Below are 13,545 nucleotides of genomic sequence, written 5' to 3' on the forward strand. Positions count from 1 at the left end.
TGTATTTTAATTTGTAATACACCAATTCAACAGTTCCATGTTTTTAACGTGTCGAATATGAACATCACTCGTCAATTTAGCAGTATCTTACACATCAAAATGCACAAAATTCTCTTCTTCCGTAATTTGTCTTGTAAGCTTTCAAATATTCAAATGAGGACGTATGCTGAGCAAACACGAGGCGCAGTTGTTGCTCGCTGGAAAAAACAACGCGAACGTGATCGCCAAATATCGAGGACGTCTGAAACCACGCCAAGTTACAACAAAGGTTGCTAGAAAAATCGAGGATCTTTATAACCGTTTGTCAATTGTGCTGTCGCCTGTCGCGCGGAACGTTTAAAATGACAATTTGGTAGTGAAAAGATTTTGTTGACTGATTAATTGGCATTATTGGAATGACTTCCTCAGAAGAAGAGGTGAGAATTCTTTCACTACAAGAGGTAAGATTTGTATTTGTAAAACTCTTTCAAATCTGGTATGAAAATTAAATTCATTCATATTTCAAAATGTGAGATGTGGTAAATTATGTAATTGTGTTGCAATAAATGTAGCGTAAATTTAGAAATTTAAAGAATTGGTAACTGTTAGACAACTTAGTCTTCTATAATAAACTGTTTCTGACAAAATAAAATATTTCTTAGATTGAAGAATGGATTATTGAACAGTATAAAAATGAAAAGGATAGTGTACCTCGATTCATTGATACTCCTAGGGCCAGAAGTTCTATGTCTAGAATCATTCAACGAAATAAAGAAGCAGAAAAGGATGCCCAAGTTGTTGAAGAGATGAGCCGTCAACTTTCAAAGAAATATTTGAAAAAAAGTACTCGTTTGTTTCAATTTTATCTGTATTTGTTTATTTTGAATTTTGTATTTTATTTTATTTCTTTCTTTCTTTATTTTTTTAAAGCAAAGGAGATCAAGTCTTTACTGCCTGACAGGGTAATAGAAGATGTAAATCCAAATGCTTTACAAAGGATTGAAAAAATTGCCAGAGTAGCCAACATTATGAAATGTAAATCACCTTTTTCAACAAAGTAAACCTTTTGCTTATCATTTATCTTTTGCTTTTTTTTTAAAATTCAATGTTTCAGGTAACTAAAAAATCTATTCAGCTTAAGCCCATTCAATTGCAGCATTCAGCCCAATTTGTTTAAAAATAATTTTAAATTATAAATTTTCTTTTCAAAGAAACATGCTCATTATGACAAAGCTACTGTAGTAGCTAAACAACAGGGTGGCGACAGATCAGGGAAAAGTCAGGGAACTTTATTCATCGGGGTAATATCACGGAATTTCGAAAAAATCAGGGAAAATTGATTTTATGAATTTTTCTTTTGCTTTACAAAATTAAGTATTCTAATTCCCTACGCATTTTCTGCCAATTTTCTGTTTAAAAAAAATTATAATTAATGAGGTGCGATTATACACTGCTGCATATTTGTGCATCTTTTTTCCTCAACGTCAAAGTATTAACCACAAGATGAATTTCCTAAGATTGCTTCTATGTCTGCTAGGTTGTTTATTTTACCTAGCTTGAAATTTCATTTCACTCTTTCAATGCGACATAAAATAAACAACCATACAGACAAAGAGGAAGCCTTCATTAATGCATTAAAGATCCTTGCCTTTATTCCATTGTCTCGAAGTGATTAGTGTACTGTAATCACGATTTCAAGAAGAAATCTTTGGTTTTTGAATTAATACTATAAAAGCTTAAAAGTTATTACTTCTTCACGTTTTTAATTTAATTGCTAAAATTGAACTTTTTATAAAAAAATCTTTGCTTTTTGCCGTTATACTATTTGTTGTCACCGCAGATTATAAAGGTTTTCTTTTCTTCAGACCTAAGTGATTCTTTAATTTTATAACCAAGTTGTATTCTTCTTTTATATATTTTGAAATTAACTAATTGTTTTTTTTTTCTTTTTTTTCCCTCGCATTTCGAAGTTGTTTGTTAAAAAAGCAGTCTAAGATTTTTTTTTTCGTTACATACTGAAATCATTTTTAAAATAGAGTTAACTTGTGTGCTTAAGTAAATATCTTTATTTTTTTATTGTTAAAATGCTGTATTCATTCATTAAAACCTATGATCTTGATGGTTCAACAATTTAGCCATCGGCATCGGCGGCCGATGCTAACTTGTGGGAAACATCAGCCCATCGGCATTAAAAAACATCGAAAAGCCGATGGAATTGGCCAATGTTTTTGAAAAAAAAGGAACTTTGCTGTTTAACTTTTAATACAAAGTAAATGGAGTTGTTGTTTTCATATGAAATTATTTACTTAAATTTTAGTATGAATTTCTATTTTTAGTCACCCCTAGAAGAGTTTTTAATACTACATTCATGTACCAAACAAGTTAATTATTGCGTTGTTTCTTGTAGCAGGATGTACGTATGTATCTGTCATAAGTCATAACTCAAAAATGATAATCTGTAGAAGGTTAAAGTTTCGTATGTGGGGTCTGCGGACGTTCCAGTTGTGCACTTCCCTTTTTGTTTTCGAATGGGTGTTCTGAAAAGCCTGTTACTCATTTTTTGTGGCTATTAATTACTTATTTCAATGCAAAACTAATATAGCGTCTCATACTGACTATCATTTGGTGATATATTGCCGAATTGGAGACTATGAAAACAAATATGAGATGGCGAAACCGATTTTTGTTTCATTTTATTAGATTCCCGTTGAACCGACGGTAATTTTTAATTTTTCGATATTTGTAATATGAATCACAGTAATGCAGTCTTTTCTGCATCGCTTCGGCGGAGTTACAAGTTTGAGGCCCGTCGAAATACATTTTGGGGATCACATTTATCATTCGCATTTTTGTAACTCCTTCGGTGGTCCTATGGTTATGCGGCCTCTCGCGCAATTGCAACATTTGCTATATTTTAAATCCGGCATTGCACGTCAAAAAAAAGTTTTGAAAGGGTTTTCTGTTCAATGTTAATGATTATTTTGAACTCTATTTTTACGACTATTTTTTGAATTTCCGAGAACACTTGCGTGCCCCTACTCCCACTCCCTCAATTTCTGAAATTAAACTCTAGTTGTACTTCTGAGTTGTTTAAAACTAACACCATTCATAACATTGAAGAATTTTTTTTTTTCAAACTTTATCTATTGTTTAGAAAGAATTTAGGGCATAATGTAAGAAATTGATTAAAGACGTTTTGAATGGTGACATAATTTGGAAATCAAAGGTACTTTTGATTTTTTTTTCCGGAAGTGCTGAAGTAGATTCAGAAACTCTTCCAAGGCAATGGTGGTACTGTTCTGTACTAAAAAAATGAGGCAGAGGTTGGGGCCGAAGTGTGATTTACTCCAACAGAGGGTGACCCCCCTAACCCTACCTCATCGTTTCAAGCATTTCTTAAATATTTAGCGATTATTTATTTTGGTCAAGAAATGTCATTTTGCGTATTTCTCATACTTGTTTCACCTATATTTCGTAAATTGCCATCTTTTTTTGCATCATTAATAGCGATTGATTTTTACTTTCTTCTATATCTAATACATAGAAGAAAGTATTGGATTCGTGCAAATTTTCGAATTTCGAATTTTGACGGATTCGAACGTTTTGAGGTGTGCTGAGTCCATTTCGACCATTTTTTAAAAATGTCTGTCTGTCTGTATGTGTGTGTGTATGTGTGTCACGTCTGTGTGTGACCAGTTTTTTGTGGCCGCTCTACAACAAAAACTACCGCATGAAATCGAACGAAATTTAGTACACGTATGTGCCCCTATGTGAACTTGTGCCCATTAGTTTTTGGCGCGAATTCCTCCAAGGGGGGTGGAGCAATGGGACGTTTTTCGAGTTACGCGTGCTTGCTATTCCTCAGGAAGTTACTGGCGGAATCAAACAAAATTTGGTCCATATGTTGGTATTAAGAGGAACAGGTGCTGATTCAATTTTGGTGTCAATAACTCAAACGGGGGTTGAGCTGTAGAACGTTTTTTGTCGTCAATTGTGACTGCTGTATCTCAAGAAATAATGAACGGAATGAAAGAAAAATTTATCGGCAAGTAGCCCTTAGTGGGTATAAGAACTGATTTTATTTTTGTGTCAACAGCTAAAAGGGGGGTAGCGCAATCACCCGTTCTTTTTTTCCATTTTGAGTGCCCCATCTCAAGAAGTAATGCTACGTTCTGGTTGAAATTTGGAATATATGTGAATCCATATGTAAACAGGCTTTGGTTCTATTTTGACGCCGATCGCTCCAAGAGGTGTTGATTTTTTTTTTTTTTTTTGCGAATAAAAATATTTTTATTAATGCAACAATAAGAAAGATAAATCGTAATAGATTGTCGTCTGCGTATTTCTTGTGATTTTAATTGTATGGAAATGATAGGAAATATTATCTCAATGATTTAAAATTTTTAACTGTTGCCATCTTATGTTTGTTAACAAATAAAATATTTGTAATTAATTCAAGCAAGGCTTTTAAAATAACTTTCAATTTTCGCTCTTTGCTTTGCTTTTGCAATAATTCAGACATTGGGATAGTCGTCAAGTTTTTGCATGTGTCATTTTGTTTTTGTTGGGAATATTGCTTCCTCGTCAAGCATGGGGAGGGATCAGAAAAAAAAAAAGAAAAATATAGAAGAAAGTTTCGTGATGGCCACAACATACTAGTTTTTTCTGCTGTAAGTAACTATTTTTATGTATTTATAAAAAATCAATGAATAAGTTATTTTCGTTTTTTATAGAAAAGTTTCAAGGGTTTTCTATTATGCAATTTTTCAAATTTCAGAAAATTATTGTTAAATTGAAAAATTTAATTTGAACTTGTTTGTAAAGCTTCATAAAAGATTAAACAATCAAATTGTTCAATACTATGTGTGCAAACATCAGATCAAGTAGTATATGTATTCAGTTATTAACTTGGTGTAAATATTGAGTTTGTTTATTGTACTTGCGTTTTAAGAACCTTGCTCTTTTCATGGCTTTTTTTTTTTTTCAGCAAAATGTATGTCACTGTTATAGTTTTTATGAAAAATGCAAACTTTTCTATTCATAAATTTTAAATAAGTATAAAAATATTACTATTTTGATTTATTATTGTAATTTATCTGTTACCTTTTTTGTTTAATTTGATGACTAAAAAATGTCTACGTGCAATCTTTCCACTTTAATTGCGTAATTTGTTGACGGTTTCATAGTTCTATTCTTATTATTTTTTTCTTGCATGATTAAACGTAATTTATTTTTTTAAAACTATGTTTAGTGTACCTAAATCCATACATTATTACAACATTACTGAAATCTTAGTTATATGCTCAATTTAAAAAAAACAAAACAAATCAATTGGTTATTAAACAGTCTCTGTTTTTCTTCCTTCTTTTTTTGGCTATTGTTCTTTCTCTTTCATCATACAGCAGTCAAAAAAGGAGAAGCATAACTGCACCCTATACAGATTGTACGTAGTGATGCAAAAGTTCGGGGACAAGCTGTATAAAATCTTACCCAGAATAGTTCACATTACCAAAGCACATCCACCTTCAAAAGGTCGTCTTAAGGGACTATGTACTTCTGCCAATGTTCATATAACTTTTGGAAACACTCCTGGAAGTCATTTTTTGCTACTTTCTATGATGCAGTTTCATCTTCTCCTGACGGAAAAAAGCGGCGTCTATGCAAATGTTTTTTTGCTGGGAAGAGGTAAAAGTCACACGGAGCTAAGTCCGACGAAACGTTATGTTATTTGTTTGTCGTATCATAGTATTGACCAATCAAACCGTGCATTCTCAACATGAAAGTCGCCTTCTTCCCCACAATGAAGTTAAAGCAGCAGCGCAAGAGGCCTTACAGGAATTTGCGAAAAATGTCTTCCAGGAGTGCTTCTAAAAGCTATACGAACGTTGGCAGAAGTGCATAATCGTTCAAGGTTACTATTTTGTAGATAGATATATGCTTCGGTAATGTGAACTATTCAAGGTAAGGTTTTATACAACTTGACCTCGAACTTTTAGATCATACTACGTACGTATGAGTTTTCAATTTACTATTTCATAACGTTTTTGAGTGACGCAAGTTTACGCGCATGAAGACATCACAAGAGAATTTGCGATAATTAACCGAGGAGGCGTTCAAAATGGATGTTTGGTTATCTATATGTTCTTAGGTACATATGTATGTACAGATGTGCCGAAAAAACTTGTGAAGTATAAATTTGGTGATAGTGAAATCGAAATTTAGGTCGAAATCTGATTTTTTGTTTTTGTGATTACAATTCTTTATTCATAGAAAGGAAGTAAAGTGAAATGAATCAATGATCCTTGAAATCCCTGACAATCTTATCAATTTATTTCTGTTTGATTTGTTTTGTTTTTTTGCCAACGGCATCGGCCATCGGCAATCGGCCATTTGGAGGAAAACAATTGGCCATCTTTGAACAATCGGCATCGGCCCATCGGCCAAAAAATGCCATCGGTCGAGCCCTAATCTTGATTAGAGAAAAGCTTCGTATGATTTGATGTCAAAAGGTTTCATCTGTTTTGTATAAATATGTCAATTAGTTATGTAAGAATAACGACATTACTTTTATTGTTTCACTATTACTTGTTATTCTTGCAACAATTATAATACTGTTTGAAAATTTAGTTCAACATAATTTCAATTACTTTTTAGTTCTAACATTAATACACATGTTTTTAAGAGTGATTTTAATAGTTTCTTAGAATTCTTATGCTAAGTGGTTTCTGGAAGTAAAGAGTATTTTTTTTAAATTTTCTCTAATCTTTACATGCAGAAAAATTTAATATACTCTTTTTAGTTTTTTTACCCCCCAAAAATTGACTTGATATGTTTTTTTATATATTTTCAAACCATATTGTTAAAAAAATAGCATTTTTTAAAAATATATCTTTAGTTCAACAACTTTACACAACTTAAAACGTTTAAAATACTGCATTTTATATAAACATACAATGAATTTCAAGTAGAGCAAAGAAAGGAAATCATTATCATTGGTAACGTAAATCAGGGAAATTTGGTGAACTTAATCGGGGAAAAGTCGGGGAACTTTTTTTCACAGTTCCTGTCGCCACCCTGAACAAGCTTATCCAACAACAACAAAAAAACAAAAGTGACGACCAGCAACAGGCTCTGGGCTCAGCTCGACTGGTCCTAGTCAATTTACAATCCCCAGTGAAGATCAATGGCCCTCTTAAAACTGTCTACTCCCTTGCTCATTACCACCTCATCCGGTAAGCTGTTCCAAGGTTCCACTACCCTGCTATAATAATAATTTTTCCTAATATCCATGTTAGCCTGAGATTTAAATAGCTTAAAACAATGACCGCTTGTCCTGTTTTCAGTGCTAAACTTCAGCCCCGTAACATCTTTTATTTTAATAAATTTAAACAGCTGAATCATGTCCCCTCGGTCTCTTCTTTGCTCAAGACTGTACATTTTTAGCCTTGAAAGCTTGGAATCATAATCTAAGTGGGAAAGTCCACTTATTAGCCTTGTAGCCCACCTTTGAACCCTTTCCAATACATTAATGTCTTTCTTAAGACAAGGAGACCAAAACTGAACAGCATACTCCAAATGATGTCTCATCAAACTTCTATGTAAGGGCAAAAGAACATCTTTAGATTTGTTTGAAATAGATCTATTGATAAACCGAAGCATCTTATTGGCTTTGCTGCTAGCAATGCTGCACTGTTGGCTGAACTTTAAATCCTGACTTATTAAGACCCCCCGATCAGTAACTTTGTCTGCCTGACTAATGACTGAACCTTGCAAATAATAACTTATACACTTATTTCCATGCCCTAAATGTAGCACTTGACATTTCCTAACATTAACAGCCATACCACATTTATCACCCCACTCCGTAATATGATCTAGATCCTCTTGCAACTGATTTGCTTGTTCTTCATTTTCTACAGTCCTCATAACTTTGACATCATCAGCAAAACAATTCATGTTCCCAGAAATATTTTGTGAATATCGTTCATAAAGACGGTGAACAAAACTGGACCTAACACTGATCCTTGAGGAACCCCGCTTAAAACCTCACTCCAATTAGAATAATTTCCCCTTACAACTACCCTTTGTTTCCTTCCAGGCAGCCAGTTTTTTACCCAAATGAAAGTTTTCCCTCCTATTCCTATATCAGCTAATTTGTTAACTAGAGCAACATGCAGTACCTTATCGAAAGCTTTTTGAAAATCAATGTAAACAACATCCACAGGCTTCTTATTGTCCAAAGTCATGGTAACTTTGTCATAGAAATGTAATAAATTAGTTGCACAAGATTTACCTTTCCTGAAACCGTACTGAAAACTAGTCAATAGATTATTAGTCTCTAGAAAATTTACTGTCTTAATTTTCATCAATGTTTCAAAAATTTTGCAAACCACCAAAGTTAGACTCACAGGTTTATAATTTCCCGCCGTCCCTTTAGACCCTTTCTTGAAGAGTGGTGTAATGTTAGCCAGCTTCCAGTCCTCTGGCACTGTCCCCGAGTTATAAGAAGCATTGAAAATATTTGCGATTACATCCTCTAATTCCTCCACACATTCAACTAAAATTTTTGGATAAATATTATCTGGTCCCGGAGCCTTAGTCTCTTTAATTTTTTTCAAATGAAGTAAAACGTCATCCCTGGAAAATACAAAGTCTTCAAGCTGTACTATAGCTTGTGTCTTGTTGGTGTCAACTGTTAAGATACAGTTATCGTTAAAAACACTCGAAAAAATTTTATTAAGAACATTAGCAATATCACTATCGTTCTGAATTAAAATTCTGTGCTCATCAACCAGTGGCCCAATATGACTAGTTCGAACTTTCCCCGAATTAGCGTATGCAAAAAACCTCTTGGGATTCCTGTTTATGTTATCTGCCAGTCTTTGCTCCAACTCTCTTTTCTGAATCCGTACCAAATACTTAAATTTACGCCTTGCTTTACAATATTGGAGCCTATCTGCACTGTGATCTGTTTCTCTAAACCTATGAAAAGCAGCTTGCTTGTACTTTATAGCGTCTTTAGTTTCCCTGGAGAACCACATTGGCCAAATTTTAGTGTTGATACCCTTTCTCCTAAAGGAAACATGATCCCCAACCGTATTTGCTAGATTTTCCTTAAACTCTGCCCATTGAAGATTCACATCGCTATTGTTCAATCCAGAAGAGAAAAACTGCTTTCAAACTCTGCCTAAGTGCCACAAAATCAGTATTTCTGAAATTGGGCACAAACCTAAAACTCTCTACTTTGTGCGTATCAAATTTAATCCCAAACCTAATACTGTTGTGGTCACTGTCTCCAATGTGTTCCCCTACACATAACCCCTGAACAGAACCTTCCATATCACAGAAAACTAGATCCAAAATCACGTCCTGTCGAGTACCCTGAGTTACAATTTGATCTAAAAAACAGTCACCAATTACTTTCAAAAATTCCTCTTCTCTGCTATTACTACGGTAAAAATTATTCCAATGAATTCCTGGAAAATTAAAATCTCGCATTATGATGACTGACCCCTTGCTAGAAATGTCACTAATAATACTAAACATCTGTTCGTCTTGACCCTGGCTTAAGTTGGGTGGCCTATAAATGTTCCCTAAACGTAGTTTTTTGCCCTTATTACTCATTAACTCCATCCAAATCATATCAATCTCATAAGGTTTCCAATTAATTACCAATTCATTGCAAATTAAAGTGTCTCTGACATAAAATAAAACCCCACCACCTCTTTTACCTACTCTATCTTGTTTAAACAAATTATACTCAGCAATAGATAATAAATCATCATCACTTTCGGTAGCCCATGTCTTGGTAACTCCAACAATATCCAACCTCTCGTCTATAATTATGCTTTTCAGTTCTTCCATCTTGTTCCTAATACTACGAGCATTTGTAAAAAAAACCTTAAGTAAGCCTATCTTACTTTTATTTAATGCTGCACGATTATTTGAATCCCAACTGTTAAAATCTTTTCTCTTTTTAGCCACCCTATTTCCGTTTCTACTAAAATCCCGATAGTTAGTACCCTTTAGAATTCTGCTCCTTAAACCATGCCCTCCATTCCAACTTAGTTTTTTGATTCTGAAGCCTCTAAAACCAAACCACTGACCATTTTGACCCCTGTAGAGCTCAGATGCAGGCCATCCCTAGCAGTCCAATCGCGTTTACATTTACTCCACACCAGAGTTAAATAAAAATATAAAGTATCTGCACACGCAACTCAAAAGTATCTGCATGCTAATCATTGTCTATCACGTAAAAAAAGGGGGGAGGAAGGATTGTCCGGATTCAAAAAAAAAATTTTTATCATAAGAAATAAACACTTGCAGGAAAATGCTTCGAGGTTACAAGGAACTAATTTTCATGCCAATTATGTGAGCCTATGAATGCTAAGACCTAAGCTAAATTTTAAATTTTAAAACTAAGCTTCTTTTAGCAGATATCTTTTTATTCGTAAGCTCACATATTTTTGGGAATTATATCTCCACTGCAGATCATATATTGGTGAGAACTTCCTTTTCTTAAGCTGTCAAAGCAAGAAATCAATAGGATACGCAAATTTCTGAGAATGAAGGAAAAACTAGCAATTCGCTGCTTCTTGGAAATGCTCTGTTGAGGGAGGGGACGAAAACAAGTGCAATAAATCTAGTAGCAAGAATGTTATTTATGCAGATGATGAGAGATACCACTAGGAGTAAGTCCCCCATCTGCCTTTGGTCCCTTAATAGCCCAATGCACACAAGGATTCCAAAACTATAGCGTATTTTTGGACGCAAACGCCGCGGCACTTACAAGAAAATAAAGTTTATAAATTGTCGATGTAGCGGATACAGCAGGTGCGGTGCATATGTTGTGTTATTTTTTAGTTGACAACTTTTTAAAGAAAAAAAATATTATGAAAAGAAGGAAAGTGAATTGTTTGGAGCTTTCTTCGAAATGATCGAAAACATGCTTTAAATTTAAAAAAAAAAGAAAATTTCCTTTTGAATTTCTGGTAGCATTATTAAAAATGCTTTTTTTTGCTCAAGCGATCAACTATGCAAAAATTTATGAATTCATAATCGGCGTGTCCCACCTTTTTCGCACAGTTTAGCTTCTACTGTAATTTAAGTCTTTTTTAATTAACGGGAAGATAATATAAAATTATGCCAGAATGTGTTTTATGTCTTTAGTTAAACGGATTGAGTTAAAATCGGAAAAATGTCCAAATTTTTGAGTAAAGGTTGGGAAACTTTGTGGAATTCTTATTTCGCGGTAAAGTCCGAATCTCCTGCTTTAAGCATCGTTTTTTGGACTATGGTGCTGAAATTTAAGCAATTTTATTCAGTAATTATTTCAAAGCAAATTCGTAATTTTTTTAAACATCCATAAAGGCGATCGTTCAAAGTATTTTTCATGCACAATGTAAAAAATTTCGGCTGCGATCCGAAATTCGGCGAAGTCCATGGTTATTGCACTTAGGGTAGTTAACTATTAGTAAGTAGTTAAGTTTTTTTTTTTTTTTGAAATATTTAACCTGTTTAAATTGCGTTCCAGACATTTTCAAAAAAAAAAACTGCTAAAAATACGGCAAGTGCGAACTTGCTTGCCCCATATGATAAGCTTTAAAGTCACAGAGGTGCTTTTGTGATCTGATGTAAGTACAAAAAAAAAGAGGAAAAAAGGAAATACAAAGTCACATGAAAAGAATTGCTCAGTTGTCAAAACATGATGCATAGGAGAAAAGGGAGGATTAACATTTTAGTAATTTTTAACAAAAGGAAAAAAAGAATAGGTGGAAAACTAGAACATTACTCGCGATTATGGCGAGATGCGCATGTCCGCAATGAATATATCGTCCCCTCAGAGCAACACTAAGACATCTAATCCCAGGAATAACACTAAGGTATCCCATTGTTGCTCTGAGGCTACAATATCCGCAAAACAGCAAATATTTTTTTATAGCAGTGAATGTATCTGCGTCTGTCCATATTATCTAGCCAGGATTACTACGTTTTACATAGGTGATATTAATTTTAAACAAATTAGAAGAAAAGGAGGAGAACCTGAATGAGATAGTCGCGAGATGCGCGTGCCTGCAGCGAATGTATCCGCACAGCAGCGAATACATCCACGGAACACGCGGGTGTATATACTATCTTGTAATAATTTTCACAATCTAAATAAATAATATCAGTTGAAGACAAATTTAAAGTTAAAAGTAAGAACTTGAACGATTATCGTGAGATGTGCGTGCCCACAGCGAATGTATCCACCTTACGCGCTTGCGTATATGCTACCTATTTATAACTTTCACAAATTAATTAACTAATATCAGTTTTAAACAAATTAGAAGTAAGCAGTAAGAATTTGAACGATTATCGCGAGATGCACTTGCCCGCAGCGAATACATCCACTAAACGCGTGGGTGTATATACTATCTTGTAATATTTTTTACAATCTAAGTAAATAATATTAGTATCAATTTTAAATGAATTAGAAGTAAAGATATTATCTTTACTTCTTATTCATTTCAAATTGATCTTCAATTGATCTAATCTTTATCTTTTATTTAAGAATTTTTACGATTATCGGATGACATGTAACGCCGCGGCAAATGTATCCGCACGACAGCGGATGTATCTGCGCACGACGTGTGCGCGTGCGTCTACATTATCTAGCTCTGCTCCACACATCAATAAACCTGATACTATGCTTAACGCAAATTTCCTTGAGTACCAGGTTCATACAGCTAGCTCGTTGGTTTAACCAACACCTATGCACTCCATACCTAGAAAGCGAACCAACCACTTGGACATTTGCCGAACAGTTGGTTGTTTTGTCCCACAGGGTCCATTCCTTTGTAAACTCATTGTTGTTACTATGGCCTACATCGTTAGTTCCCACCCACAAAGTAACTACATCGTCTTTATTAAATACCCCCTTCTTTTCAGCAACCCTATTTACATCTCTCACCCAAGCCCCTGGCAAACAACATCTAGCCACCTTATGTCTAACTCTGCCTATTGAGTTTCCCACCTCACGCACCATTGAATCTCCCAAAATTATACCCTTTGTTTCCCAGTCAGTCGCCTCAGCAGTAACTTTCCTCTTTAACTCTGGAAGTTTCCCACTATCTAACACACAGCTAATGCCCACCTCCTTTTTACTAACTTCCTCCTTTACCTCTGGAATATTTCCACTGTCTAACACACACCTAATGCCAACCTCCTTTTTACTAACTTCCCCCTTTCCCTCTGGAGTGTTTACCCCATCTACATGCCTACAGCCTAATGCTAACTCACCCTCCAAAGTAAGCATCCTAACTCTGATTTCTGAGAGTTCAACACACTTTGTGCAAATGAAATCCTTCTCAGACTCATCCTTCTCCTTAAACAAGCAGAACATTTGACATAGGTCACAAGAAATCCACTTGTCCCCTTTACCACTTTTAACTTCCTTCATTATGCATATAACTCCCATTCTAGCTCAAAATGGTACACTTAAAAAGTCAATACAAAAATACAAAATTGAAGAAATAATGCTAATTATTAGAATTAGAAAGCATTGGAAATAAAAGGTACAAATAT

General features: G+C 34.3%; 1 protein-coding gene across 1 annotated transcript in view; it reads left to right on the forward strand.

Moving 5' to 3' along the window:
- Positions 1 to 326: 326 nt before the first annotated feature.
- Positions 327 to 13,545, forward strand: part of LOC129228399 (uncharacterized) — a 30,491-nt gene continuing 17,272 nt past the window's right edge. Inside the window, exons 1-3 of the mRNA XM_054863112.1 lie at positions 327 to 440; positions 642 to 822; positions 910 to 1,036. Coding sequence (XP_054719087.1) covers positions 396 to 440; positions 642 to 822; positions 910 to 1,036 — 353 coding nt within the window. The 5' untranslated portion in view covers positions 327 to 395. The remainder of the gene's footprint in view (positions 441 to 641; positions 823 to 909; positions 1,037 to 13,545) is intronic.

This window comes from Uloborus diversus, chromosome 1 (assembly GCF_026930045.1).
Source record: "Uloborus diversus isolate 005 chromosome 1, Udiv.v.3.1, whole genome shotgun sequence".
Lineage (NCBI taxonomy): Eukaryota > Metazoa > Arthropoda > Arachnida > Araneae > Uloboridae > Uloborus > Uloborus diversus.